This window comes from Hipposideros armiger, unplaced genomic scaffold, assembly GCF_001890085.2.
Source record: "Hipposideros armiger isolate ML-2016 unplaced genomic scaffold, ASM189008v1 scaffold_59, whole genome shotgun sequence".
NCBI classification, from domain to species: Eukaryota; Metazoa; Chordata; class Mammalia; order Chiroptera; family Hipposideridae; genus Hipposideros; species Hipposideros armiger.
The window spans coordinates 2807353-2817897 of NW_017731409.1; the positions used below are offsets into that span (position 1 = coordinate 2807353).

A 10545-nucleotide genomic window follows, 5' to 3' on the forward strand; every position below is an offset into this window, starting at 1 on the left:
ATCTCAAATGTGAATAAACTTATTTTAAATTATTTTCTACTAGAGCTATTGCCAGCTTGCCAACTCCCATTAGCAACTAAAGATTTCTCTTTTTACTTCTGTGCACAAGGGGAAATGAGCAAAGCTTTAGAGTAAAACAAAGCTGAATCTGAATCCTGGTTCTGCCTGTCATCAGCCTCAGGACTTTCAGCAATTACTAAACTTTTCTCTGACCTTCAGTTTTCTTGTTGATAAAAATGGGAATAATCATACTTTTCATTCCTTTCACTCACTGACTAAATTTCTACCAAGTGTCTTCTATGCCCCAAGCGTCATATTAGGTGCTGGGACCAAGTAGAGAGTAAAACCAGACATTATTGCTATTACAATGCAGTGCCAGTCTGTTGTAATGTTTTTAAAACTTCAGACCACAATGTTTTTTAAACTCTGGATCACATACAAAAAAAGCGAGCTGTAAAATCAACTTGTAAACAATTTTTTAAATGAAAAAGAATAGAAAATATATTTTATCTCACATGTAAGGATAAACACTGTTTCATGAAACATATATTTGGGTGTGCATATGTGTATTTGTATGTACTGTATATGTCATATGTGTGTGTATATCAATGGCTTGGAATGTGTAATATATTTAATATGTGTCCTATGGGTGTGGTTAAAACAAAACTCTTAAAGCTACTGATGTAATAGAGAAGACAGATATTAATCCAACAATAGTATTAATGAATATATAAATACAAATTAAGAAAACCACTGTAAAGGGAAGGAACATGGTTTTATGAGACCATACAATGAAAGTACCAGAACTACAACCCTGATAAAAGCATATGAAGGATGAAGAAAGCTAAGTAGGCAAAAGGTAGGGGTGTGTGTGTGTGTGTGTGTGTGTGTGTGTGTGTGTGTGTGTGTGAGAGAGAGAGAGAGAGAGAGAGGGAGATGAAGTAAAAATGCTGAAACAGATAGATGATAGATAAATAGACAGGCAGATATTAAGTGGAAATGCTCCATCTAAAGATCTTCACCTAAAGAGCAGTGGAAGGGCCTCAGGTTCATGTCCTCCTTCTATCTTATACTCTAGCCACTCTCAACTCCTAGTACTGTACCTCCCTGAGAGCACCAAGATGGCTAACATTTCAGCTCCATAACATATGCTACTTCCACTGCTTAGAGTGCCTTTTCTTCATCCTTATCTTTGATTAAAGACTTCTTAGCTTTTAAGACTCAGTTCAAGTGTCATATTCTCTATGAAGTCATATCTGACTCCCCTCCCTCAAGAGACACCTACTTCATCTTTTGTTTCTCCAGTGTATTCTGGAAGTAACTCTAATTATGGCATCCTAATAAATTGGCTTATTTTGCCTCAGGGAGATCCCTAGCACTTGCTGCATAATAGGTATTCAATAAATGTTCAATACGTTAAGTAGTCAAAACGTTCAGTAAATAAAGGAGTTTGGCTCCTAACAATCTTTTTAGAAAGATGCATGCATGAATGAATAAATAACATTTTTCAACACAAAATACTGTATTTTGAATGTCTTTCATTTTCTGCTAGTCCATGTATATTGTTTTCTTCAAAATGTGAGTCAATATTCACCATCTTTAGAATGTTTAGAAAGACTGCTCTGATTAATTCTATATAACTTACATTGTTATTCAGTCTAGCATAATGCCCAGCTCATCGTTAATGTTCAATAAATATTTGTTAAAAGAATGAAGAAATGAATTTGGCATTTCTATAACACTTAGATGGGAAGTTTGTAAACTGACCTGTACATGTTAGTATTGTGTTTTGTAAATCTTCTTAAATAATTCATAAACTAGTATATTTTCTCTCGTCAGCTACATTATGAGCTCCGTAGAAGTAGGGATCACTTCCTGTGTCTTTCTGAAACTCTCCACTCTTTAGTCTCCCTCTTGTCTCCTGTTTCCCCACACATGCCAATGCATATGTACTCAAAATGCTTCTATCAATGTCTGCACAAATGCTCTAAATAAAGTCACTGAAAAATAGGTGACTGGAGGTCATCTGGGGCAAGCCTGGTATAGAGCATCAGGGAGATCAAAATCTGAAAGAGCCTTAAGTGATTCTAATCTAAGCAGCAAGCTCCTTTGCTATTAGGGAAGGTGCCCTGACTGGGGAGAGAATATGTGCTCACTTAAACTTGCCACGGGAAACCTGCCTCTAGATTGCTGGCCAAGGAAGGGTCAGTCAACCAACATTACAGAAGTCTGTTGGAAACAAGAGAGGAGTCATTTTCTATTACTTTCCTCACAACAGTGCTTCCCAGCCCTTAATGTGCATACAATTCACCTGGTGATCTTGTTAAACTAGATTCTGATTCACTGGGTCTGGGATAAGGCCTGAGGTTTCTAACAAGCTGATGCTGCTGATTCATGGACTACCCTTTTTGAGGAGCAGAGCATTATAAGATTGAACTGAATACAGACAAATGCAGACCAAGAGAAAGCTTAGGGAATAAAAAATTAGTGAACAACAACAGAAGTTCTGGTTTTACGTTAACACCAAGATTCACTGTTTCTTATAAAGACAGAAAAGTTATGATCAATCTAACCAGTTGATATTTATTTTAAAATATCTATTAAAGAGACAGGTAAAAAGAAAAGTTGCCATTTTCAAGATGAATTCTACAAGCTTGGGTGGGAGGGGGCTGAAGCGGAGAAAGGGTGGTATGTGAACCTAAAGCCTGAAAAAAATTAAGCCACAGTATGATACTAGAAAAGATGGATTCCAAGGATTTATGTAAAGGCTTAGAATTTTTTCCTCCCTAATCCTGATATTTCTGTTAATAACTTTTCTGTTTTGTAATTGTAGAATTTAATTAGAAGGAAGTGATAAAAACAATATAAACCAAATCTAACAGCAAATGCAGTATATAAGTAATTTATAATGCTTAATGCTAGACCTTGAAGCTGCTCCCCACGTCCACCCTTTTGTTAATGTTCACAAAATATTTTTAGTCTTGTTTACCTATTTATTTAAAGATTTCTGATGTCATTTGATACAAAATTGGTACCATTAGCTAACCACTCATTTGGCACTGTATAGAAAATGATCTCCCCTAAGCCACTTGCCATAGAATTATTCCTCATTTTCATTTACCAGCCATATGTGAGCTCTCTTTAAGCCTCTGGAAACACTTCAAAACTATTCATTTATATTCAATAATAAAGAGTCTCATTTCCATGTTAGGGTTGAATACAGTGAGGCTATATAGACAGCATAACTTTCAGAGGTACCAGGAAATATTTTCAACAGAGGAATAAGGTAGAGGGATTAAGAATTTACTTTGATAATGGACCCAAACTATCTAAGACCAGGATGATAGGTGTTTATGTGTATACTAAAATAAGGTTATAGGCAGAGCTGGGGTGGGGGCAAGGGAAGGTGATAAGACTAGCATAACAGGACTAATATATGCTGCAATTATACTGAGGGGTTAAGTCAGGTGAGTTGTTTGGATTTTTTTTTAAAGAATTTTAATAAAAACTTATTTGAGCCAGCACAGGATATGCCTAGAAGCAAGATCTCAACAGACTGAGAAAAATGCTACTGAGTTATTTGGAATTTTAAATCTTCTGCCTTTTTTTATGGAAAGCAGAGAGCTAACAGTAAGACAGATGAATGAAAAGGCATTTTATATCCTTTACCATCATCTTTGAAGACAAAAATGCCCATTTATTGTTAGTATTAGGAAAAAAAGGTTATTTCCTTAAATACAGTATTAACTAAAATTAATTATTCCAAATGATCTCTCTGTGCACATGAGTAATACTCCCACATCATAAGGCTCTCTTCTTCATCAAAAGTGTCCTATAGTGGAAGGCAATATGCTGTCAAAAGAGCTGGAGAACCAGGTGTGACCAAAGAGGTTTTGAATGGACAAAAGAGAAACCCCAGAACATGACTTTTATTAAAGACTAAGAACTAGCTTTAAATCCAAAAGTTTAGACTGAATTTTAGTATGCAGTTTAACCCACTGGAAGAAAGTACAACAAAATATTAATAGTGGCTAGGCAGTAAGATAATGGGTAATTTTTAAATGTTCTTTCTGATTTTCTGTATTTTCCATAAGCATGTATTTCAATCAGAATGTAAAAAGAAACCTTTAAAATTTACCTAAATGGCAAGGATTTCTCTCAATATATCCTCCCACAACTGTTTGCTACATGTGGTTCTCAAAATAATTACTGGCTTGTTCATAATTTTCCCTTTTTCTAAATGATCCCAAAACAAGTTTTGAAGGGACAAGCCTTTCAAATTGAACATTTTCAAGAAAGCTGAGTTTGGAATTCTGAGATATTTTGCCTTTATTAACATCTAAGAAGGAACTGTGAGGCAACGGGCACCCACATGTCTACAGGAGGGTGTGAATGCATCAAGAAGATGATTAGTGTGAAGAAAGAAATTAACTTAAAAAATATGAAAAATAAAAATATTATATTGATTCTAATTAGTAATATGCTTTCATTTTCTTTTATCTTTCAAATTCACTTCCTCCTAAATGCAGTTCTAGGTTTATTAGGTTACAGTTCTTCCTATTATTTAAATCATCATCACTTGATTCTTGGCTTCTTTACATTCTATTCTTTCTTCTTTTGTAAAAAGCTGTTTTTATTTCTTGTTTCCTTAGTCATTTCTTTAATGTCTTGATTTTTCAACCCACATACCTTCAAGGAAGTGATCCTCCAACTGGTTTGGAGTTTTATGCCACATGTTTCGGAAGGATATTGGCTAATGCTTAGTGGTCCAGAGCAAATTAGAAACCTCTTTACACCTAGAGGGTTAGCAATGCTCACAGGTGCCACTGGTTATTACTGGAAGGCCTAAGGCAAAGGCAGAGGAGAAGAAAAAAAGGGAGAATAAAGGGAGTGGGGAGAAAGGGACGACAGTAAAGGAAGATGAGGTGGAGATAAGAAGGTACACGGAGTGGTCGAGAGCCACACCAATAGCTTCAAGGATATTCTTTACCAAAACACTGAGGGTGGCAACACAGAAAAGACTAAGACCATGACTTTTTGTTCACTCAGGACTTTTGCTGTTTAATTATGATGTTGAGGTGTGTGTGTGTGTGTGTGTGTGTGTGTATTACACAGACACACCAACCATTCCCAATTTCAGATTTAACCATATCCACAACAGTTTTCTGTTATGTGTTATGTCTCTGTTATGTGTTCCATATATTAGAGAACTATCAACATTTCACAGGAAAGAAATAATGTGAATCATCTGCATGGTACGTAATCTGTTGAAACTTTCATAATGTGAGATGTCATTTTAGATGTTTTTTTTTTCCTTTGTGTGTGAAATAACTAAAACACCACCGCTTCAAAACAAAAGAATAAATAAGATACTGAATGGCAACTTTACATAAAATTTCTTTGATAGATTCTCTAGTAGCAGAAGGGCTCTTTTATGGCTCGTGGGGGCTAATCACTCTTTTTGGCAACTGGCAAAGCTAAGAACAATGGTTTCTTTTTATTGAGCTGCTGCTACCTCATGCAAAAATCACAGAACAACATTTTGTCTGAGAATAATTCTGCCTCAAATAATTTATTTCTCACTTTCTCCTACTTTATATTACAAGGAATGTGAAAAATAGACTTTCTTGTACTGTTGGTATTTCATCTGCTGTAGTTGTTCGTTCTATTCTGGAAGTAAGAATTCTTTGTGATTTTATAGTAATCCTATATAGCTACCAATTATAGGTTCAAAAGAGAATTTACATTTCAGATGGGGAATAAGAAACAAGAAGAGCCAATGAGGCTAACAGAAGATTAAAATAATTTTCTTCCTAGACATTATGCATTATATAATAAACACGGCAAAAGGAATAAATATGAAAAAAACACAAAACAACAAGAGCCATTGGGGATTTGTTATTTATGTTTTCAGAAATACCCTTATTTAGTGAGATCAAGTTGAATGAGGTACATCCAACATAGTGTTCCTGAGGAAGTATACACTAATAGGAATTACTCTCCCCACCATTTAATGTACATAAAATATAAGATTAACAATTCAAATAAATGTTATCTTTTTTTCAGAAATGGTCTAAGTGAATGTGTTTATTATAATAATTGTAGTGATAATAATTGTTAATATTATTAAACATTTTAAGAAACAATTATCGAGTGCTTTTTATTTTTGGTGCCAGGTACTTTACTAAGGCTTTCTACAGTCTCATTCAATCCTTACAACAACCTGTTATAATTATCGCTCTTTTACAGATGAGAAATTGAAACTCAAAAAGTTTAGGTGATTTGCTCAACATTACAATGATGGAACTGGACCTAGAGCCCAGATCACTCTTAATTTGCTCAAAGCCCAAATCCTTAACCATTTACTATACTGCCTCCAACATAAAAACATACTACTAAGAGATGGTGATGGAACATGGAGGAGATTAATGAATGTATTTAATTACAAAAAAAGGAAAATTAATTTAATAGCTAAATAAGAAAACGGCAAAAAAACAATTAAGAGGCTCCATAAATGACCATTAAAAAGGAATTGGTGTTCTTAACAGCTCTGGTAAACTGGGAAATGTTTTTAGGTATTTCTTCAACAACATCAGCCTTGAGTTAATACCAATAATCGTTTCTAAGCAAGTCAGTTGCATTTTTAATTTGGGTTCTTAGACTGGACTTTAGGCAGGCAAATTCTATTTCGCATTTGCTTTTAAGCTTTATGCAATCTCAGGCAACTCCAAAGGTGTGAGCTGCTGGTACCATCTGGGATTTCACAGCTTTGAAATATGGCATCTTACAGAGAATTAGAGGCTTCTCTCATGCTTGCTTTTTATGAAGCCTTTATTGGCGTTTGAGTTTAAAGCAGGAGAAAAGATCACCCATTTTATCCCTGTGATGGGAATCTGCTCTTCTTTCTTGTACCATATAGATGTTTTCAACTAGAAAATATGTGGGAAACTTCCAGACCAAGACTGTCTGTTATCTGGTATATGTAGAGGCTGGAAGAATAAATTATAATATTGTGTGTGTGTGTTTTTAAGTCAATATCTACAGATATATTTGTAAATAAGAATTTTCAAGTAACTGTAGTACTTTCACTGAAGTTTTAATCAAGATTGTGTGAGAAAGTACATAGCTGTAGATTAATATTGTTATCTGTGAATGAAATTATTTTGACAACCAAGGGGGAAACAGATGTAACAATTGTTGGGTGCCTGGGCTGAGCCAAAAATCTGGAAAAAAAAATACAGTGTGAGCTATGATGATACTCAAGAAAAACCAAAATATTTACCTCGAACAGCATAGCCATCTTTTACTGATGCTGGGAAGGGGGGTAGGTTATCTTTTGCATATACATCTTGAGCAAGGACTCGGCCCATTCCATCTGAAAGAAGAGAAAAGAAGCAAAATATGGCTGTTGAAAGTAATGGGGAAAATGGGCAGTCGTAAACAGGATGAGCATGCTTGCTTGTCTGACAAGGCTTGTATACGGGCTGTCAGACCTCCTGATGTCAATCCCTTGGAATAGGAAAGAGGAAGAGATGCATCCTAGTGTCTGAAATGAAAGGTTAGAGTCAGTCAATTAACAGTAATGCATGCAGAGATTATTTGAGTATATGTAGCTACAAAGTTATCAAAGATGTTTTAGAGTTGATGTGTCATTAATCCTTTAACAACCCATAGATGGCTTTCTTTAAAAAGCCAATTCTTAAATATTTTCATATCTAAAAATCGGACCCAGTTATTTCACTTCTAGAAAGCTATCTTAAAAAAATGGCTAAAGGGCTGGCCAAGTGGCTCCGTTGGTTAAGAGCGCGCTCAAAAGTGTGAGCTCTGAGCAACAGGGTCGCCGGTTTGATTCGTGGCCCAAGCTGAGCTGCCGCTGAGCTGCCAACAGGTGGAAGGATGGCTAGCTAAAAAAAAAAAAAAAAAAAAAAAAAAAAAAAAGGCTAAAATCTTTATGTCAGAGTTGCTTACGTTATTGAGAAATGGAAAGAAATGAAGAGACCAATAATACAGAAATTGAAACAGACAATGATCTATCCTTATGATAAAACACTGTGCAGGCTAAAGTTAATATTTATGAAGAATATTCATTGACACAGGAAAATTCTTATGACATACCGTATTTTCCCACGTATAAGGCACACCCTTTTTCGAAAAATTTGGGGTCTAAAAACTGGGTGCATCTTATACAGTGGTTGTAGATTTTTTTACTTGCATTTCCTGCAAGTGATGAGGAGTTGTATGAATTTTATGATGAATAAAACTTGAGTTCAATAACTTTATGTAATACATTTTTTTCAAATTGCAGCCCCCAAAATTAGGGTGTGTCTTATACATGGGGAAATATGGTACACTTAAAAACATGCAGAATTGCACATGTAGTATGCAATCTTAGGATATATGTATATGTATCAATAGAAAAAGATGGGAAGGGCATACATGAAAATATAAAACAATTGTTATTTCCATATGTTAAAATTATATATAATTTTTATTCCTTTTGTTACACTTTTCTGAAAATTTCCAGGTTTTCTACAAGGACCACATGTCATTTTTTTATAAGAAAGGTTTTTTTACCTTATGAAGAGAAAAGTAAAGAAAAAGAAAGAGCTTCCTTGTCATTCCATTTGAATTTTAGCCTTGATTTTGGCTTTAATAACAACAATAAAAAATCAGTGACTATAACAAGAGGGCCAGTAACCTACTATGTGAAGTGACTATTGAAACCACTCTAGATGAGAATTATTTTTGGCTAGACCTCAGGAATTTGAACTAGTGCCAACAAGAATAAAAGTTTCAAGAGTCATGACCAATTCCTTATATCCTCCAGTCAGAACCTTTATTACTATTACTACTATTATTATTATTTTAAAGAAGTAAAAGAATAGTAAGTAGGAGGTGGAGGAAAAGGGGGAAAAAAATCAAGCGTCTCTCCATAGACTGCAAGTAATACAGGACTTGATTTACATGAGATACTTGTTTAATTTAGAAAACTCCATTGTTTCCCGAGCTGGATGGGTGAGTCTTTTTTTATTTGTTTGTTTTTTGTTTTTGGCTTTGTCCTTCTTAGCCACCTAGGGCCTGTCGTTTCCAGATCCCTGGACCACGAAGTGAGTACAGAGGATTAGATACCGCTACTTTAATCCATAGCGATAGTGATATTGACCCTTGCCTTTTAGGCAAGTGACACCTGAATTGGAAGCAGATTCTAGCTTATACATTCTTTGGATGTTGAAGTTATTTTGGAGCTATCCTGGAGCTATGGACTATACATTATAAGATCAGGGCAGTGGTGGGACCAGAGGGTCTGGTTTGCATTCACACATACAACATTAACTCCCAAATGAACCTTAAGCTATAAAGTATCGATATTACAGTCTCTGGTAGTGAGCTCCAAGGCATTTGACCAGGATTACAATTAACCTGCTGAGGGTGGCTCCTTATTTGGGTGGTCTAGGGTAGTGAATGAAAATGTGAGCTCTACCTACACCAGCTGAAATCCTAAGAGAATACTTTGCTGGGAATTTGAACAGCTTAGTAATAATGGTGATTAATTATCAAAGATATCACAAGGGCTGAGTTTTTCTGGAATCTGGTCCAGTTAATCTAGGAAATGTTTATATAGCATTTTATAAATTACTAAGTATCACATATATAATCTCATTTAATCCTCACAAAAATCCAGTAAAGCATTATTATTTTCATTTTACAGATAAATATAGAGAAGTTTAAACCAGGTAAGTCATTTACCCAAGATCATATATTTCATAGGTGGCTAAGGTAGAATTGAAATTTAGATCTTAGTACTTCAATCCTCCAGCGTGAGCAGCCGGCAGCCAGCGTGAGTGGCCAGCAGCCATCGTGAGCGGCCGTCCAGAAGCCAGCGACTGATCTGCCTCACCCGGGAAGAGCGCGATAATACCAACTTGGGCCAGTGAAGTGATGTCCTCCACAACTAGACTGAAGAACCAAAGGACAGCAACTTGTCTGTTTCCCTTCCCTGATTCCCCAATAAAATCTTAAAAAAAAAAAATTTCAATCCTTATTATGTGTACAATGGCAACAGCTACTATTTATTTTCCCTCTACCAACTGCTCTTCCTCTATTCCTCTGACATAAGAAGCTACAAGGTGATTCCTCAAAAAATTAAGCATAGAACTATCTTTGATCCAGCAATTCCACGTTCAGGTTTATATTGAAAGAACTGACAGCAGAGACTTGAATAGATATTTGTGCACCCATGTTTGTAGCAGCATTATTCGCAATAGTCCAAAGGTAGAAGCAACCCAAGTTGTCTACTGATGGATGAATGGATAAATAAAATGTGGTATATATGTATACATACAGGAATATTATTCAGTCTTAAAAAGGAAGAAAATTCTAACATATGCTATATTATGAATATTTTTTCATATGCCTGTTGGCCATTTGTATGTCCTCTTTGGAGAAACGTCTCTTCATATCCTCTGCCCATTTTTTAATTGGGTTGTTTGTTTTTTTGGTGTTGAGTTGCATGAGCATTTTATATATTTGGGATATTAATCCCTT

The 10545-nt window shown here is 35.3% G+C and overlaps 1 protein-coding gene across 1 annotated transcript in view; it reads right to left on the bottom strand.

Moving 5' to 3' along the window:
• Nucleotides 1–10545, bottom strand: part of GPHN (gephyrin) — a 435631-nt gene that overhangs the window by 70600 nt on the left and 354486 nt on the right. Inside the window, exon 12 of the mRNA XM_019641276.1 lies at nucleotides 7283–7375. Within this exon, the coding sequence (XP_019496821.1) occupies nucleotides 7283–7375 (93 nt within the window). The remainder of the gene's footprint in view (nucleotides 1–7282; nucleotides 7376–10545) is intronic.